Source organism: Empidonax traillii, unplaced genomic scaffold, assembly GCF_003031625.1.
Source record: "Empidonax traillii isolate 1590-97213 ecotype Southwest subspecies unplaced genomic scaffold, ASM303162v1 scaffold151:size923898, whole genome shotgun sequence".
Taxonomy (NCBI): Eukaryota; Metazoa; Chordata; class Aves; order Passeriformes; family Tyrannidae; genus Empidonax; species Empidonax traillii.
The window spans coordinates 747643-767619 of record NW_020955344.1 but is presented as its reverse complement, the minus strand read 5'-3'; the positions used below and the strand labels follow the sequence as shown (position 1 = coordinate 767619).

The 19977-nt window shown below is 37.1% G+C and overlaps 1 protein-coding gene across 4 annotated transcripts in view; it reads left to right on the top strand.

The window, feature by feature from the left end:
- ATP11A (ATPase phospholipid transporting 11A) overlaps positions 1-13902 on the top strand; it is a 110065-nt gene extending 96163 nt beyond the window's left edge. Inside the window, exons 26-30 of one of the 4 annotated variants that reach the window (XM_027884631.1) lie at positions 798-863; positions 1163-1266; positions 3086-3251; positions 7418-7533; positions 9695-9810. In XM_027884631.1, coding sequence (XP_027740432.1) covers positions 798-863; positions 1163-1266; positions 3086-3251; positions 7418-7507 — 426 coding nt within the window. In that variant the 3' untranslated portion in view covers positions 7508-7533; positions 9695-9810. Of the gene's footprint in view, positions 1-797; positions 864-1162; positions 1267-3085; positions 3252-4728; positions 4818-7417; positions 7534-9694 lie in introns of all 4 variants that reach the window. The other 3 variants (XM_027884632.1, XM_027884633.1, XM_027884630.1) reach the window with 3 other exon arrangements.
- Positions 13903-19977: the final 6075 nt, after the last annotated feature.

The window sequence follows — 19977 nt, the reverse complement described above, 5'->3', positions numbered from 1 at the left end:
GAGATATCAGCAGTTCTCTGTCAAAATAATTCAGGTCTCTTGGACACTCTTCTCTTCCATGGGTGCAATACTCTGAATCAAACAAAGTGTCTTCTAAAATACAGTGTCGTAATTGTTGCGTACTTTCCCAACATTTCTCTGAATCCTGAACCTGGTCATCCAATAGCTACTGCAGTCTAAGCAACCCTTTGTGACCAGTTCTTCCCTCCATCAGCATTAATGGTCATTGCTGCCCACCTGAAAAGCTGAAGTGTTTTTATTTTGTTATGCAGGTGGGGAGAAAATCAAACACAATTTAGAAGTGTTTTATCTTTAAATGTATGTAGACATTTATGTGCTTAGATGGTTATCGCATTCTTTTTGTATACTGTTACTCATCTGCTCAATATGCTGTTCAACCTCCGAGAAATTACTGGATGCCAAGGACAGCAGAGAAGGGAAATCAGAGAAAAGATGACATCCAAGAAGATTGATGAAATTATTGCAGCTCATTTGTCAATCTTAGGGATTTGTTAACTGTGCTACACTTGATCTTTATTAAGAAACGTACCTGTGAACTTCAGGTTGAGAGGATTTGTTGTGATCTTTTTCTGTCTATATGAAATCTGAGGTGTGTACACACAAGAGCAAGAAACCAAAATGCTTTGCACTGGATAGATCATGTAGGGAATTCAGTGTTTTTGCTTAGGTGTCAGTTCATGATACAAAGCACTGCATAGCTTTAAGATGTTTATTCTGGACAATTCACAAAGTAGGGGACAATATTGCCTATAACTGCTTTGGACCATTTTTTATAGATGTTTGGAAATTGGACCTTTGGAACAGTGGTGTTTACTGTGCTTGTATTCACGGTTACATTGAAGGTAAGGGGTGCTGTGTTTTATCCATTGAAATTTTATTAGAGCTTGTTTTCTAATTGCTGCTTAGTTATATCTGTTTCTCTTTATGACCATGCCTTGTATTAGTTTAAATATAGATTTTTCTATCTGTGCCTTCTTAACTGTGCTCAAAACTTAAAAATGTTTTTGGCTAATTCTGTGTTGAATTCATCCCTATTTTCAAAGAGTACAATTCTGTTTTATTTCCTGCTGAGTGTTCTGTTGCTTTTAGAGAGTAACAACATCATATGAACTCTTTTTTTCTTTTTTTTTTTTTTTTTAAGCTTGCACTAGATACACACTATTGGACATGGATAAATCACTTCGTGATCTGGGGATCACTGGTATTCTACATTATCTTTTCTCTGCTCTGGGGAGGAATTATTTGGTATGAACCCTAATCAAAATTGCATTGCAAAAGTTTTTTCAGAAACATAAAGTTGTTATATTTCACGTTTTTTGTCCTAAACAGAGTTTAAATTTAGCCTTTATCCATTGGGGAACTCCATTTTAATCACATCATTAATGCTAATTGGAGAGTTCTCAGCTCTTCATTCACTGAGTATCTGCTGAAATCTTTTTAAAGGAGAATACAAGAAGAATATCAGACCTCAGACTACCACTGGGTCTATCTCTGTAGTGTCAGTCAAAAGCAGCCCAAGAGTTGGTTCAAGGAGCCAAGGCTGTCTCTCTGAGACAAAATGTCACAGAGCAGGTCATGTCTATGCAGCTGGTGGCCAGCCAGTCTTGGAAGGAACTAGCTGTAGCCGTCAAAACTAGAGTCAGGGAGTGAAGCTCACATGGAAGTGATGTGGGTGGCCAGGAGTCCTGTGTTTCAGCTCATTATTTGCCTCCTGCTGAGCAAAATAGATTTACTGTAGGTGTCTGAGCACCTACTTATTCCTGTTGGAAAGAAGCTGTTTAGAAATTAGTGTAACTCTTGTACATAGCTGATTTAAAGTGTTGGGGTTTTTTTCTTGTTAAAAATCCTATGTACTTGAAACTGAAATTTTTGGGAAGGAAATCAAGTTGAAACAAGTTCAACTCCTTACTGTGCCTGATTGCTGTCAGGAACTTGAAATTGCATTTTGCAGCTGTAGAGCAAAATGTTACTGTGTAGAGCCCAGTTACAAGGCTATCTTTTATAACTTGTCTGGAACTGTTCTACTTTGTATACATAAATATAGCATTTCAAGGGACTAGAGAGAAGGCAGAGGCCAGCTCTTTCCTGGTGATTAAGATGCCATTTAATTTTAGAGAAAGGATTTGTATTTCAGTGTGTCTTTTGCAAATGAGCATCTTTTGCAATTGCCTGTTATCTCGCTGGATATTCAGCAGCCTCTTTTTTTTTCCTTGTAAGATCAGATCTCAGTTTCTTCAGCAGCAAGAGGAAAGCAGTTTGCAGAAGCGACATTTTCCCTGCTAGGTTTTCCAGCCAGCTTTGCTGTGTATTAGAGTGTACTATTTACATGCAACAATGTATTTTAGCTGGATTACCTTTTTAGAAGGCAAAAGCTATCAAATTTTGGAAACTATCAGAAAACTGCCCCAGTGGTAGGGCTTTACTGTTACTGCAAACTGTCCCTTGATTTTTGCTCCCAGTAATCATGGCCTCTGATTCCCAGTAGTGGTGTAGTGTTGGCATTTTAGTAACCATCCAACTGCTGTGGGATACAGGGAGGCATGGAAATGAAGATACTGAAAGTGTGGTTAGATAACAATGTGGTGACGAGGTTAGGGATCATAACATGAAACCATCAGAGATGTTTAGGGGAGCCTGAGAGGTATGAAAATAGGTACAGTTAATGAACCTTACTCTAAAGATGCATACAGACAAGTGTGCCTTAGGAAAGAGGGAAATGGTGGGTGGGATACTGAGAAGAAAGGTGGAAAATACCTGGGGCACGATAAGAGTACATGGAAGGGCATAAACAGAATAAGAGTGTAACTTAGTTTATCTTTGCAAGGGAGAGACAATATGGCAGGGACATGCTATTTTCTGCAGCCTAGAAGACAAGAGAAAGGTAGTTTTTTCCAGTCGGTGCATGTTTAGCTTTCCTTTTGAGAAAACTGAGATTGATAAAATCCCACAAACTGGGAAGTTGAACCTGAAGTATTTTACACTGTCATAATTTTTATATTTAACATTGTCAGTCTTTCTTTTGTGTATTGAAGTGTAATGTTTATTTATTCTTTTTTCCTACCAGGCCTTTTCTCAATTATCAGAGGATGTATTATGTGTTCATGCAAATGCTGTCTAGTGGTCCTGCGTGGCTGGGTATAATTCTGCTCATAACTGTCAGCCTTCTTCCAGATGTTTTGAAGAAGGTCTTATGCAGAGAGTTGTGGCCTACAGCAACAGAAAGAATCCAGGTAAAAAATATTTTTCTTTGTGAAGTTAGTTTTTTTTGTCTCACAAGTCTCTAGTAATTAGTCCTCTTTCAAGGTCAGAGACAAGATTAGAACAGGGGTTCCCCATCTGTGGTGTCTCAGCAGTGTGTTGAAAGACACTGCCTTTTATTTACATGGTAGTATTAACCTGAATCCTGGGGCAACCCTGGTGTCTCCTTATGAAAAACCACAGGAAAATCAGCTGATGAGGATGGTGGGAGAGAGGTGCATGGCTCAACATGATTTCTGATTAGAAGAGATAAGGGCAAGGGGATTGGGATCTCTATGAGGGTAGATAGAAGGCACTTACATCTGATAATATATGATTGATTGGCATCTGATTGATGCCTCTTACAAAACCACATGCATTAAAACTTATTAATATCGTATTAACAATCTGTTCCTCTTTTATATTTCAACTTACATTTTACCTGTTCTGATCCATTATTTCTACGTAAATGTACCTTGCTATGCCAGTGGGAAGAGGATTTTAAAGTCTATTGTCTCCTTTCATCTGCTCAGCCAAAAGAGAGGAACCACTGTGTAAATACAGGCCTGCTCTGTTAGGCTGGAGGGGAAGCCAGGTTCTGTCAGAAGCATGGTGCTATGCTGGGGACATTAAATCAGCCTCAACAGAAAATGTTACCTCTATTTTAACCCCAGTAAGCTTTTATATATACATACATTAGAATGTAAAGGACACTGGAGGTGTTGAACCTTAATGTTACTGCCCTTGCCCTTTTCAGTCCATTGGCTGCCATTGGTAGGTTAAAATAATGAGTTACTGGCAACTGTAGAGATTAGATAGCATTTTGATGTTTATTTGAGAAGGTACTTTGCATTAAGAGGAGATGAATAAAGGAGCTTTACTGCCAAGAAAAATAAAATTTCCCTTTGGTAAAGGTAAAACCCCTTGCCATTGTTTTGTATTCCTAGAATGTAGAGGTGTAATAATGCTTCACTTCAGGAGGGCAGGAATGAATAAAGAATAGCAGAAAAGCATTCTCAGGCACATCAGTATTTAGTGGTTTTTCATTCTGAGATCTTTGATACATCATCCTTGCCATATGTGCTACTTCTGGAAGAAGTTAATCTCAGTATAGGCTCTGCATGCTTAATTTAAAAGTCTAAAGAGAAAGAATGAGTATAGGTTAAAGCAAAGAAACAGGCTAGTGAATAAAAGCCCCTAACAAAGGTATTGCAGCGTTTCTTAGAGACACTTTGCATTAGTGCTGGAAAATGAATCAATTGTAAAGCAGACTTTGGGCTCAACGCTTGCAGTATTCACTTTTTAATATTTAGTAGAAAATCTGTGACTTTTAACCAGTTATATGCCTTGTGTTTCTTCTTCCCTCTCTTTGTTTCTTCCTGTCTTCCAATCCGCTTTGTCTAAATAACTGCTACCTTGCTTTAAACATAAATGATGTGCACGGTTGCTTCCTACATCTGGGGAAATCAGACTAAACATCAGTGCCTTTCTGTTGAGCAGTCCACCATCTTTATGCTTTCTCAGACTTCAAGCAGTCTAAGTTTCTAATGGAACAAAAGGTGACTTTTTTCTGCCTTTCTGCATGCCTGGCCATTTCATTCAAAGGACAGTAAAATGTTTATCATCAGAAGTTATTTACCTTACTCATTGTCTCCATTTGTGACTCATCTCAGCTATATTTTGAAGACTACTTTTTGGTACAATTTTTCCTTCTTCTGTTTATCTCAAATATTTTATGAATTGTTGTCGCAGTCCATCAGTGTCATTATCATTTTTTGTCACTATTGTTACTGCATTTTACAGAACCTTTCTGCCTCAAGAATCCAGAATTTTAGTGTTCCCATTTTAATCATTGGTCTGTCTGTAGGTGAATGCATGTTGTGTTTCCATTGTACCTGAATAAATGGAATAGTTGCCACACAAAGAAGTGATAATTCTGATTAGGCTGATATTACTACCATCATACAGAAAATGGGGTACTGGAAACCATTTAAGCAATCCTTGGGATACATCAATGTATCTTCTCCACTGTGATAAAGGAAAATGCAACTTATTACTAAAAAAGTTTTTTCCTAGCATGCATTTTGAAACTGAGGTTTTTTTGTGTTCACTTCTATAAAATTCTGTGCTCTTTCTACAAAGAAAACAGCTCAGAAGACCCAGAAGTATGTGCCATTATTTAATATAACATCAAAGTAGAAGAAATGCAAGTAAATCTTGTTTACACCCTACAGTCTTCAAGAAAACTTGGCTAAGATAAAAAACATATTTCCTATTTTTCCCCCTTCAAAAATATGTAGTCATTAAAATGTACTGTAATTACATAAGTCACAGAGAAAATACAGTTTTTTCACTATTGAAAATTCTGGCTAAAAGTGGCTTTTAAGTGCCTTAAGATTGGTTTGAACTGATCTTGTAAACAATTATTTTAAAATTTACTGTATTCCTATAAGTTATATTTCTTCTTTTGTAAAAAAAAAGATGTTCTGGAACAGTTGAAAAGATTAACATAGGACTAACAACCACCTTCCAGACTTGTAAATTAGTTGTCCTCAGGCAATAAGAATGCTTAAAGCCTTTGAAGCTATTCTTATTTTTCATTTATTTGCAAGTCATTCTGGTGTGTGGTGAGTGACTGTTTACCATCATTGACATTCAGGTGTTTTTACATACTCCAGATATGGTTCTGAGATTTTTTTGTTTGTTTGTTTTTTGAGAGAGAGCTTTCCAGTGATATATGGATATATACATTTACACCTACAGACATATATGTATGTGTATAAACATACATACATGTACATACAAGTGTATGTATATATATGTGCATGTATATTGATATTGGTATACTATATATATACACACACATATGAACTGTTGTCTTTCCCGGGCTAAAACATTAATTTTGCAAAAGCTTTGGAGGAATCTGTTGCCTTTTGGTTATTTCAGTCAAATTCTGCTTAGTCTCTGCAACTCTCTGGCTCAATGAAACAAGCTGAATTTTGGGCTTTAACTGTGCATCTGTGAGGCTTCTTTCAGCCTTTACTTTTGAAAAGTACTAGGGTATTTTTTTTAATATATCCAGTCTATATTGATTATATTTTCCTTTTCATTTTTCTTCTTTCATTAATAGCAGGAGCTCAACTTCTGTCTTAGGGAAAATATGAATTCACTTTAAATTATCCTATTTCCATTTTTATAATTGTCACTTCGATTGACAGTGTTTCAGCAATCAGAAGGATTTTGTAGCTGAAATACCAGGTGTTTAGTTCCTGAGCCATAAATGTCTTCTGTGCTTCCATCCCTTTTTAAGAAATACTTTTTTTCTCTTTGTTTTTGACTGATGATTTTTTGATGATTTTTTACTTCGCTTTCACTCAGTCACAAGCTTGGCCCATCAGCCACCTTATGAGATCTCTACCTCTTGCTGCGCTTGGGGAAACCCGAAGTGGTACTTTTGCCTGGGGAAGCCTTTCTGGAGATTCATCATTCTTCTGTTCCTCAATGGGCTTAGCTGCTATTGAACAGCTGCACAGGGTGCTTAGAAAACTGGTCACCAGAAAACTGCTGCCTTTGTGAGGCTCCTCTATGGAAAACAAGGCAATGGATCTCGCTGTTGCGATATTTGAATCCTGTGCAAGAAGTTTCCTTGGCAACTCCCTGGCCCTCTCTTCCCTCAGTGTAATGACTGAGCTGTAAGTCAGCCTTCATTAGCACCAGCCCCATCACTTTGGTGTGTGGCACTCCCTTCAGCAAGCCAGTTGTTCTGGGGAGTTGTGAAGCAGGATGTCCACTCCTTAATTCGGACTTGATTTGGCCTCACTGTATCACGGGGACCTCACCTGTTTAGTACGAGTTATTGTCAGAAGGGCAGGACACACAGCCCACGGTACTTAGTCAGTTTAGTGCTTTAGAGAGTAATTAAGTATTTTTAACAGAGTTTGAAATGGAATTAAAAACATCCTCAGAGTGGCTCAAAGGATTAGCCTCAGGATCCAGAAGTACAAACCTTGTTTTACACTGGATAACCTGTCCTTTTTTAATCTATCAGAAAATCCATCATTTTTACAGTTTGCTATAACAGTTACTTAGAAATTATACAATTCATTCACATTTCCCTCTTGTATTCAGCAAGTCTCACTGTTTTTCCTCATCCTTGCAGAGGAGTGTGAGACATAAAACAGCCCTAAATGCACTGACGAACAACGATGGGCCACTTCTTGAAGGAAATATTTCAGCTTCCGAGCCATAATTAGATCAAAGCTAGGTAACAGTACTGTACGTGTTGCCAATTTGGATTAATTTCTATTGGTGAACTGTGCTATTTACAAATCAACTGTTTCCTCCAGAGTTTTTGATGTACTTGATCAATATTGATACAAAATCAGTGTTTTACTTGGAGAGCCTAGTTTTTGCAAGAGATGTTCCATGCCACAGGTAAGATCTTTTTGTCTTGGAAACTTAATTGTGTAAGGCAAAACAATAAATCAATATACCCCTACTCCTGTCCTGTAAATACATTGTGTTATGTATAGGTGTTATAGGACATTTCTTCTATAAGAACTCACATTACACGTATGAACTGTTATCTTTCTTGGGATAAAACAATAGTGTCGAATACATAAAGACAGAGGTAATTCTCACCCAGTTTATCCATGCTCTTAAATACATATATAGACCAAATGCAGACAGTAATACATGAAGATTGTCACAGTGAGTTACTTGTGAAAGGGACCTTGGGTCAGAAGGCTGGGGCTGTACATCTGACAGTGTCCACCATAGTACCATGTTCCGAACAGACCAGGGCATTGCTGCATCACTGCCTCAAATCAAGAGAGTTTTGCCAAATATATGAGACAGCAACACGAGTGGTGAGCTCCTAAATTCCCCAAACATTAGGCCAGCAGAATGAAGTTCTCTGCTTTACATCATCTCCTTGCCATGCCACTGACTACACGAACAAGTAAGAAAGTACACTTTTTACTCAAATATATTCCCATCTGGATGCCATGTCTGGTTTTTTTCCTACATTCTCTCCTGACCCCAAAAGCAGCACATGAGGAATTTAGTGAAGGTGCAAAGCATCAGTATGTGAAGAGGGAAAATGTCATGTACTCTGTGGGCTGTAGAACTTCAAGATAGCTGATGGGTGCTCTTTGATTTGCTTTAATGACTGTTAGACAAGTAGTAGTAGAGAACCCCAGCTTTCTTGAGTAGCTTCAGACAAAAAAATCTGCTAATCTGATTTTTCTGTATTCATACTGATATTTGGTCTATATATGTGTTTAAAAGAACCCATACCTCACTGGTGGTGAGCAGTTCATTATAGTTTTTTGACTTTTCCAAGAGTGTCTGTTGTAAGAGAGCTTTCTGATTGCTCTTGGTTATGCAATAGTGTTTCAAGCTTGTAGCTGGCATTGAAGTGTAATGTGAAATCTCAGCCAAAGTTCTATGAATTGCATCATTAATATTTATTTTGTGATTTTGTCCCTTTCACTACTGTGTTCCAGTTAACAGGGAAGAAGGAAGAGGACAATTAAGAATAGAGGATTAAATGGCATATATAGTGCTCATGGAGAGTGATTGATAACACTGATTTCAATCATGCTTATAATGAATCTGTGTCTTAGATACCATCATATAACCTCTATGCCTGGAAATTTTATGTGCATTTAGTGAGAAGAATTTTATCAACTCACTGGGCAAAGGGCTGTGCTAATTTTCTTTCTGTTCGTACACATGTTCCAGGCTCTTGTCATGCAGCCATGGTGTTACTGTAGTCCTGAGCATTTCCTGAGGGGAAGTGGCAATTTTGCCATATGTGGAGTGATTATGTGATAGAGATAAATTTTAATGGACAATTAGACTGTGTAGTATGAGTTGCCTATAGTATAGATGCTACATGTAACCTAAGCCAGTCTAAAATTCAGTACTGCTTAGAAGTACAAAGCAAGTCCACTAAACCTCTGGAACTTGCATCTGTTAGCACAAACTGTAAAGAATTCCCTCTCTTTGGAAGTACAGGGCAAAGTATTTTGTCTTAAAATTCCCCGTAAAAAGTCCTGACTAAAGAAGTTGAGAGATAAAAAGATGTACCAGGAGAGAATATAAACTTCATTTGAAACACTTTGATATGAAAGCAGTCCTGTTGTCTCCATCTCTTCTCCAAAGAGCCCATTATCAGGTTTAGAGGTTAAGTGTAAAATCATGCCTGGTTCTGTACATCTGAATCTAAAATTGATGATGTTGAAAGTGGTTGATGGCAAAATAACACGAGAGGTTATACTTTCACATGAAACAAATAGCCAGAGTGGTGTTCTAGTGAAAGCCATTATCGTACCAAGAGCACAATGGCCCTATAAAAGAACACAATTATATACTTTTGGTTCCAAAATTGTCTATTTACTGTGCATTTGTTTCTTTTTTTCCCCTTTAACAGAATGCATCGAGGCACTGTCAGGAGCACATCTCAGAATTCACACCTCTTGCCTGTCTGAAAAGCCCAAGATACAGGAGCAGTGACTGCAGCAATTCCCCAGCAAGAAGGTCTAATTCTCATTCTAAAAAAATGATGTTTACGCACTGGAGAGGCGTTGATTATTCAGTACTTCCATCTGTCTTTGGCTATTCCAATAAGCATTGCCATTCCAGTGCAGGCTACCACTACAGTGGGTCAGGTTTGGAAACGTCTATATGACAGAACACCAAGTCAAGCCTTTAAAAACTGTATTTTTGTTTATTTCTTTTTTCAGAAACAAACATGTCACAGAAATCTATTAAACTATATGTGGCTTTTGCTGTCTGAGGTAGTGTTCAGACAAACAGGATCAAGAGCTAGAAGTATGAACCCTTCCAGGCCAATAGGCCTCTTTTTATGTTTTGAACTACTGGAGCAATGAACAATCTGCACAGTCTGGTACTGTGAGACTGGTAGCACTGAAAATTCTCTTCATCCTGTGTCAAGACTTCTGTGCTTTTACTGCTTCTGTCACCTTTAGTAATTTTCTTTGTTACTTGAAGTGCATAGTTTCAGTCAGTGACCTACATTTTGAGATCAACAGTTTTAATTTTCAGCCAGAAGCAATGACCTCAGTTATCTCAAATGAAAGTCTCCTAAAGCGTATTTAACAAATGCTGTTTCTGATTTTCCTCTGTCCTTTTTCTTTCTTTGCTCTTCCTGTAGAACAAACTGGTGTTTCCTCTGTGCAAATCTGCTTTCAAGAAACACTCTCTAATATTCACTTTCTTGTAAGTGGCCAAATCAGGGCTATGTTTGGTTTTCAGTTGGTTGTCCCCTGTAGAAAGATAGGCAAGACAATCCTTGTGTGGAATATGCACACACTACAGGAAGTCAAGTTGGCTGTTCAATTGGTAAATATCCTCAGTGTTGGTATCTACTTAAAAACTGAATGTAAGCATTTTGCCTAAAAGATCTCTGAATTTGTCAAAGATGCAGATTACCTGGTGTTCCCACTTCCTGTAATTGTAAAATATACATAGCAGAAAGTATTATATATTAAGCTTTTTTTTTGACATAGTTTGTTGGTTTTTTTTCTTTAAAAGAAGAAAAGTTGTTTTTCCAAATGAGCATCTTTTACTATCTGGATTCATCCTCTTAATTTTGATTTTGTGTGTGTGTGTGTTTGTATGGTTAAATACTGGCTAAATGGCTTGGTAGATGTATTACAAAGCACGCAGCTTTTGCAAACAAACCACACGGTGGCACACGGCTGTTGACGAACAGTTGAACCATAGTTGGGATATAGGAACTAGTTTGACTGCAAGGATTCTGTTTGAATTACTTCAAGAATGGCAGCCAACTTGCACTTCTGTTTTCTCTGCTACGTTTATGTTACCTTGTACTAATTCAACTTTTAGCAGTGTCCTTGTCTTGTTTCTTTAGTCCAGTGTTTTATTTTGGGGTGCAGAAATATCTGAAGGAGCAATCCGATTTCAGACAATTTCAGCCTGATGGTTAGAACTGGTTAATAACCATCCTCATTCAATACCTCTGTGAGGACATTAGCTAAAAATTTATTTCAATGTGAAAACAAAATATTTGGAATCAGACCTGCAGCCTTTATTGGAAGACCTGGCAAAGACATTTTTAGTTGTCTTTAAAATGGACTAGAGTGGCAGAGAAATTTTTTTTCCCTTTTTGTGTTTAAACAAGAAAAAACAGACAAAATAAGTTTACTTCCTAATTTAATTTTTAATAAAAGAAAAACCAACTTACTAGGAAATTTTCTTCACAGTATTCTGAGTGATTCTCATATTAAACAAACAGGGAATTATTATTATTATTATTTAAGTCCTGGGTCAAGCAGAGATTGTCAAGTGATTTGTGAAATCTTCAGTATACCAAAGATAACAGAATTTTACAAAGTCTAATGGTGAGCACCACAGACAAATGTTTTGTATCATTTAACATATAGCACTTTTAAGTTTCAAAGAATGTCCTTATAGCAGTAGCATTTTGAAATACATACACGTGTGGGTGTATGTACATATACTTGCCATTGCAGACTTGAATGTTGGTCAGTTAGAACCGTCCCCTGCATAAAACACTGGTGTATATATTTTTAAAAGGTTAATATGGGTATAAATTTTATACCAGTAGCAGTGACAAATTTCTTGTGTGTAGTTAACAAATTATTTGTAATGTATTTTTTAGAAATCTTAAAATTGCCTTTGCACTGAAATATTTTTCATACTGTAGCTATTTATAAATCTGTTTTACGCATACATTTGTTAACACACCATTTCTATTTTTTTTAAGTATATGTTTTGAAGGCTTTTTTTATACCTATGAGTTTTGGCCACTTAAATTTAGCCTAGAGTGGAGTTGTGGCTGAATGTTAAAATTCTAATGAATGTCAACTTAGAAGTACAACTCTGTTTCTCTGTCAGATTCATCCAAATTATCGATGTTTTGTTGGGATTTGTGGTAGCCGCGATTAGAGCGCTGTACTTGCAGTGCTATACTATTATTGTGAGCTTTTTTACTCTATAAAGCCTCCTGCTTTTTTACTTCATGAGTTCTATCTTTTAGCCTTAAATAAGGATATTTTTGCTTGATGCTTTTGAAATGCTGCATTCCCGTTCTGCCTACTAACAAAGCAGTTCATTGCAAACCTCGTGTAGCTCCGCGCTTAGAAATTATTGACAACATCGTTCAGGCTTAAACACTTATACACGTGCTTGACAAATTCAGTTAAACATGACATTTTTTGGAGGAGAAAGAATGGTTTGATTTAGCAATACTTTTCCCTTTAAAGGTTGGTGCTGTTTGTTTGTTAAAATAGAACCATTTAATGGAAAAACCATAAAACATCAACTCAGCTTCACTTGATGTGTTTTTGCTTCAGTCCCTGTTACTATTGCCATGCAAACTTAGTCCACTTCAGCAGGTGTTAACTTGGAGTTTCACTGTAAATGGATCAGATGATACAAAGATGAAAAAGCAGATATTAGAACAAAACACATTATAGTGTTTATTATGGATGGGACACGGAAAGGAGACAAATTTGTATGTATCAAGAAAAAAAGAATTAAAGAGGAAAAGTCTAAAAATCTATATAACTTTCTAACTTGCCTTGTTTAAATTATTGCAGCTTTAACAGCATAATGTCTCCATAACTGCTTCTATAAATGTCTTGAAACTGGTAAGCGCTAACCAAATGTATGTGAAGACCTAGAAAGTATTTCGAGCTTTTCGGCCACTGAAGTTCATATATACCTGCAGTGGCATGTGGCAAAAGATCTTTTTCATTCTACCATGTACAATAATTGTTTGTTCAGCCACTTATTGTAAAAGCTTACAGTTTACTTTCTTGCTTGCATTAGCCTGTTTGTCTTTACCCAACTGGCTTGCAAAAATAAAAGGAAAAAATTGTTTAATTGAGGAAGTGCACTACTTTTCTTTTGGAAGCCAGTGGGATCATTGTGCTCATGCTACTGTCTCTGCTAAAAAATGCTTTAATGGAAACTTGTGAAAGTATTACAAAAGTGAAAACGTACGTGATTCTACTTTGCAGAATAATCAAAAATCAGTTTATATAGCTTTAATTTTTTACCTTATGAAGATTCACAGGATTTCAATTTGTGTTGTCTTGGACATAAATTCCGTGCTATTCTTTGCATTTTAGATGTCCTTTCATGATTTGATGTAAAGTAGAATCTGCGAAAGTTGCTGTGTGGGGGCTGGGGGGTAGTTATCTGTGCATTAAACATTAAAGATGTCTGTAGTCATCAGCACCAAATACTGACATTTTTAATTGTACAATTATAGGTGCATTTATTTGAAAATAAATCAGCCTTCAAATCTAATGTTTAGATTATTCTATACTACTTCATTTATTTGATTTGAAGAGTCAGTGTGTGAATACATTACTGTAAAGTTTCTTTTCAGTGCTATTTTTAACTTTAATTTCTGTAGACAACCAAATATAATTTGTTTATATTCAGTCACAGTTTGGATCCTTATGTAGAATATATAAGCAGGAGATGTGAATCTGCTTGCAATAAATATAAACTTCCAAGACTGGTTTAAGTTTGCTCACAAATAATTACAGTAATTCTAGTATAAATATGAGATGGTTTCATATTAGTCTGTAATAAAATGTAAGTAGATAACAGAAAACGAAATGAGTGTTTGATTCTGTTATTGAATATGCTTGTAGTCAACCTCATTTCTCCTTATTCTGGAGAGTGTCCAGCGGAGGCCACAGAGATGATAAAGGGTCTGGAGCATCTCTTTATGAGGAGAGACCGTGGGAGGTGGGCCTGTTTAGTCCAGAGAAAAGAAGACTGAGAGGGAACCTCATTAATGTATACAAATATCTCAAAGGTGGGTGCCAAGAGGATGGTGCCAGACTCTTTTCAGTGGGGCCCAGTGACAGGACGAGGGACAATGTCCACAAACTAAAACCCAAGAAGTTTCACTTCAGCATGAGGAAGTTCTTATTCTGAGTGTGGCAGAGCCCTGGAAATGGCTGCCTTGGAAGGTCGTGGAGTCTCTCTCTTTGGAAACATTTCAAACCCACCTTGATGAGTTTCTGCGTCAGCTGATCTAGGTGACACTGCCTTGGCGGGGAGGTTGGACCAGATGATGTCCAGAGGTCCTTTCCAACCCTAACAATTCTCTGATTCTGTGATTTTCAGAAAGCGTATTTAGTCAGCTAAAAAAGCAAGCTAACAAAAAGAAATTCAGAGAAGGCTGGAACATGAGCTGTGTGGGGGATTTGTTGCAAAGCTAATAGAAATTGGTACCACTCCAGCAAAGCTTTGTTCCTCCTGTGCAGACTGGGTAAGTGCTGAGGTTCTTTCCAAAGTAAACTCACAAGCTACACATGAGAAGATCTGTATTTCCTTACAGTTCTGCTGTGTGAGGTATCCAGAGCTATTTCTTCTCTTTTGCAATGTTGTCAATTTACAGAAAACTGAATTAAATTATAAAATAATGTGCTTTGCCATCTGAGTTGGTAGCAATGTTCGTGGATTCTTACAGAAGAGGCTGAGTGCACAGAAAGACCATGATTTTGTTTCTACTCAATGAGCTTCTGGAGAAGGTACTAGTGAATAGGGAAGATGTTTTTCCCTGTATTCATGCAAAGAAGAAAAAATGCATAAATTGCAATTAGATAGGACCATTGCATTGAAACTGGTTTTGAAAAAAATAATACAATCATGTATTGATTTCAGGAGGAATTTGGTAGCAAGAAGGATGAATTACCTGATAAGTACATAAATTTTAATTTTGCATATAAAAATACATTTAGTTATTTAAACTAAAAAAGGATAGAAAGTAATTTAAGTTCTAAACAGTATTCTAAATCCAATACCCTGTGCTTTCCATTAGCTCTTAAGTTATGCTTTTTTTAGTAATTTACATTATAGAATTAATTGAAAACTGTTTCTTATATTTTACAGTGAGGCTACACTTTTTTCTGCTATAGATGCAACACTGGTGTATAAAATCTTTCCTAAAGGTTATCTTGACATGAAGTGAGATAGGTTGGAGACAGACTGAAGTTCCTTAGTTTTGTTTTCTGAATACTTCAATTTCCTCAGGTAATACTCTACAGGAATTTAAAAGCAGTATTTGACCATTCCATTAAAGCTTTGTTGTTGTGTGTTTCCATTGCAAATACTTACAGATCTCCTAATTTTAATTTCATTCAAATGAAAACCCATACCCATTCAAAGGCTTCATTTACACTGTGAAGTGATAAGACGGGGATAAAATCAAATATAGCCATTAACTCATTTTATTATACAGATCAGTTTATCAGATGCCTAATGTCCCCATCTGGGTTTAGATTTGTTTGCAGCAGAAAATTACACTGTGTGATCTATTGTTTTTTAACTGGCAAGTCTGCAGTAAATTAATAATGGTGATTCTTAATCATTTAATTGTTTATTTTCCATTTAAAGGAGAAAAATAGGAGTAGTATTCAATTTGAAACCACTAAAAGGCTGCTTGTTGTTCTCCATTATTCATTTTGGTTAAGAAATCCCATGGTGCATTATGCTTTTAAAAATACATACCATGCAGTGTCCTGCTAGGTTCAGAGGCTATTTGCATTGCATCAGGGAGAACTGTTAACATCCAGTCTCCTTATTTAATTTGGGAAAAACTGATGTGCTGCTGCTTCCTAATGAGGACAGCAATGTTAAAAAGCACATCAACAACTTACCTTGAGATTTCAAACATCTTTTGTAAAGATGCTTCACAGTGAAATGTTAACCAAATTTGAAAGCTGGATCTTGCAATCTAATAAACACAGAGTTTTAGAAAAGAAGGAAAACAAATCCTAGTCTATGGATCAAGATCAGCAGGTAGTATACACTGACTTTAATTTCAGAAAATAATTCCAACCAAGTAGCCAGTATAGAAGAGCGTTCTTCTAGGAAGTCCTGAATAGCTTGCTTCTAGAATGAATATAACTGCATAGCTAGAGAAAGTTGTCATTATTAATTAGGTTGAGATTTAATTGCTTATGCCCAGCTATGAAGAGGTACTGTGTATAATTTTATTCTGATAAAATTATAGCTCAGAAAGAAATATCTCTCCTCCTGAGGTGTTTCAGGCACAAGACCACAAAGTTTAACACTGATGCAGTGATAGAGCATTTAAGATTTACTTGGCTTTTAAGTGACTCTTCTCAGATAGTCCAAATTATGTATTAGTTTAGCACAAAAGCAATGTTTGTGCATCATTGTGGTGAAAGGTAGTGGTCCAGATGGAAAAAGGCTGGAGATCCTTCCACTGTCGATTGTACTGAAACATGAGTCAGGCTTCTCCTCTGTTCTCTTGGACATGGTCTGCAACAGATGATTTGGAAACCAGCTTTCTTGAATTGTTCATCTAGAGTTTGACTATAGCTTCAAACTGTATTGCCCACTGAACTCTTGTTCTCCCTATAGGTAGCAAACAGGATACATATGTTTACATTTCCCTTTCTTGCCTCTTATATAGTACCTGACATGCTGTAGTACCTCCCTTTCCCCCAGAGGTCTATTGTAGCACACCAAGCTTAATTCTGAAAGCAAAAAAACCTATGTCTTTTACATTTGAGCCAACATAGTCCCATACATGTTAACAAGAGCAATCTCACTTTTTCATGCTCTCTCAGAGGAGCATCCAGCAGACCAACCAGCAGACTGGAAGCAATGTGGTCACCACCACAGGTTACTTACCTTGGTTGCTTCTATACAGAAAATACTTGAACACATGCACATAAACACAACAAACTGCGCCCCCCACCCCATCTCATGTGGGAAATAACCTTTCTCTTGCCTTCCTCCTGTTGCTTTTGATTAGACAGAGGCCTGGGAAATTAACAAAGTAAGCTTATCTGTCCTTTTTTTTACAGGAATTGTAACTATTTTAGAAATTAGCCTTCTCCCTAGTGAGTTCATTTATGCTAGCTGTTATAAAAGGATACATAGTCTCAGGGGACTTTTTGATTTTTTTTTTCCTTATAAAATTTGTGAATTGAAAGTATTGGGGAAAAAACAAGGATTTTTTTTAACCCACCTAATTTATTGCAAACTACCTGTATCCTGCAATTTTGTCTTGAGTGACACATTACCTGACCACTCATGTTGAAGGGTCTCCAGGGAGAATTTATTTAAGAGTGAGAGTATTTGTAAGACAAGAGAAAAAGTCCATTTTCATCCATACCCAAACATTTGAAGCTAACATAGAAAGGCAAAGGCCTATTTAAATTCTAATATCACTGCCATCAAGGAAATTCTTACCCATATCTGACAGATACATTTCCCTCATACTGATCTGGTTCTGCATCAAACATGATTATATCCTTCAATTAACTTAGGGAAATACGATATTATCCTGAGCCCATGAATCTTTCCATCATATCCTATCTGAACGATATTCATGCACTCAGCTTTGGCATCTTATATTTCCAGATGTAGTTCATGAGAACCATCTGTCAACACTTTATTTCCAAATGTGTATGAACATTGAAATACAGAAAGCTGAGATAATATCTTAATTTCACTGGCAACTAATCTTCTCATTTGAGAAGTCTCCACCCTTACTCATTGTTTGAGAGCTGTGGCTATTTTAGAGCAGCAAATAATTGGTTTCTAGAAGGTACTTGTGTTTTCCATAAGGTTAATATCCAACCACACTATTAACTTTTTAACTGTTTCAGTCTATGAAGATTTACATTCCCTTTACATTTCACAGAGATGCATATATAATTAATATATATAATTTATTTTATATTCAGATATTGAGCCAAGACAGTATGTTTGGAACTGCCAGGCACTATAGATCCCATGATACTCCCGTCATGGCTTGTCTTATCTATATGTGGACACTACAGATGTTATATTAAAATGTCAGCTTGGACATTAGGAAAGTTAATTAGAGAGGCATAAAAATAATACATTTCACTGATCCACAGTAGAGTTCAGGCATCCTCTCACACGAATTGACCTATCAATCTGATGAATGTGAGTTTTGTACATTTGCCTGCACCTCACCTTTTACATTACCGTTCACAGACATTTCATCTTACTGCCATGTTACACCACTCTTCTAATAGAGTTCATGGGTTTCAAATCCATTTATTCTTTCCACCACACCAGATATACTCAAAACTAATATGCTCTAGCAATATTTTTCAATGAAGTCCATGGGTTTTGTTCAGTCTCAAACAATTTCTTTCCTTTACTATGAATCGTCATTGTTACTTTTCAGCTGTTTCATGGTGCACAGCCCAAAACACTGACCTAGTCTGTGTTTCCCACAGAACAAGACAGCAGCACCTATGACTGAACTCCCCTCCTCACATACTGCAGATCAAAGCACACCATGCTTCCAGTCCCACGAACTTTTCCACTCTCCTCTCCCTTTCTGCCTCTTCCTTGCATAAGGACACCAAGTGTGAGGTTCAGGTTCAGGCACTTACAACTGTTTGTGTTCAGTGCAGGAGATTCCCTTTTGGTCACTGAGAATAAAAACAAATAGTACTTAAAACATATTTTTAATCATGATATTCAGCCCGAGTCCTTTAATATGTATTTCTGTATGTTTGTATTTAGTGCCTGATGGTACTGAACATAAGTACAGTGAACTCCATTAATTAATTCAATTTTTAAAGAAACTCTGGGGGAAGGTTTTGCCTAAGAAAAAACGCAACTGGAAGGGACAGAAAACATATACGGCAAGTGATGTTTTGCATCCGTGACAAAGAAAAACCCACAAAATATTCTCAGTGACTTCTGTCACTATGGCAACAAAGACACAGACACACAGAATTTGAAACATGAATAGCAAAGGTAGAATTTGGGGCTCTTGCACAAGCCATTAGCAGGAGGGACTTAGAGTTTTGTCCTCCCACATGATTTTATTCCCTGTGGCCATGTCCCCAATACACAGATTAGGACTAATCTTATTTAGCTGACAAGGTCTGGACCTTGCAGCCTGAAGCTGTGGAGTTTTGTAGGACCTAAGCATCTTCAGAATCCCAGGTCTCTAGCAGGGAATCTTCCTCCTTCCACTTAGATATTCTCTATGCCTGGGGTTACAGGAAGACCTTCCAGTCCTCCCAAAACCTTTAACAGACGCTAATGGGAGTCCTCCCAAAACCTTTAACAGACGCTAATGGGAGTCCTCCCAAAACCTTTAACAGACGCTAATGGGAGGCCTGCCCTCACTCCTATTACCCTGAAAGGAAGGAAGGGAGGAGAGGAAAGGGGATCATATGCTCCACATGTCAGATATGCTTTACAGGCACCAGAAGTGGTGAAAGAATCTGATTCTGTGCCAATCACCAGGTAAACAACAGGACATGTTTTTCCATGGACACCTCCAGCACAAATTTGCTAGAAATCTCACATATAAATCAAAATATGAGATGCTTTCTCTATAGATTTCCCCATACTTGCAGGAAAACACCTTCTGTCTTGTGACGGGCACATTTGAGACTGCATTGCTGTTCCAGGCCCTTTCTGCAAGCTCTGCCATGCAGGATAGCCAAGGCACACATCAGCTGCATGAACTCTGCCTGCTTTGTGCTGCTAGTGCTTTCCTCAGTGTTGGTTCGATTAGAATGGAAGAGCATGGAAAAGCACTTTCTGGATTTGACAAGAGTTTAGAGGTTTTTAACCTGCCTTTTTAAAGCTATGTAAATGAAGAGGTTTTCTCTACACTAGCTCCAGTTTCTCTTAGTCCATGCTCCCATT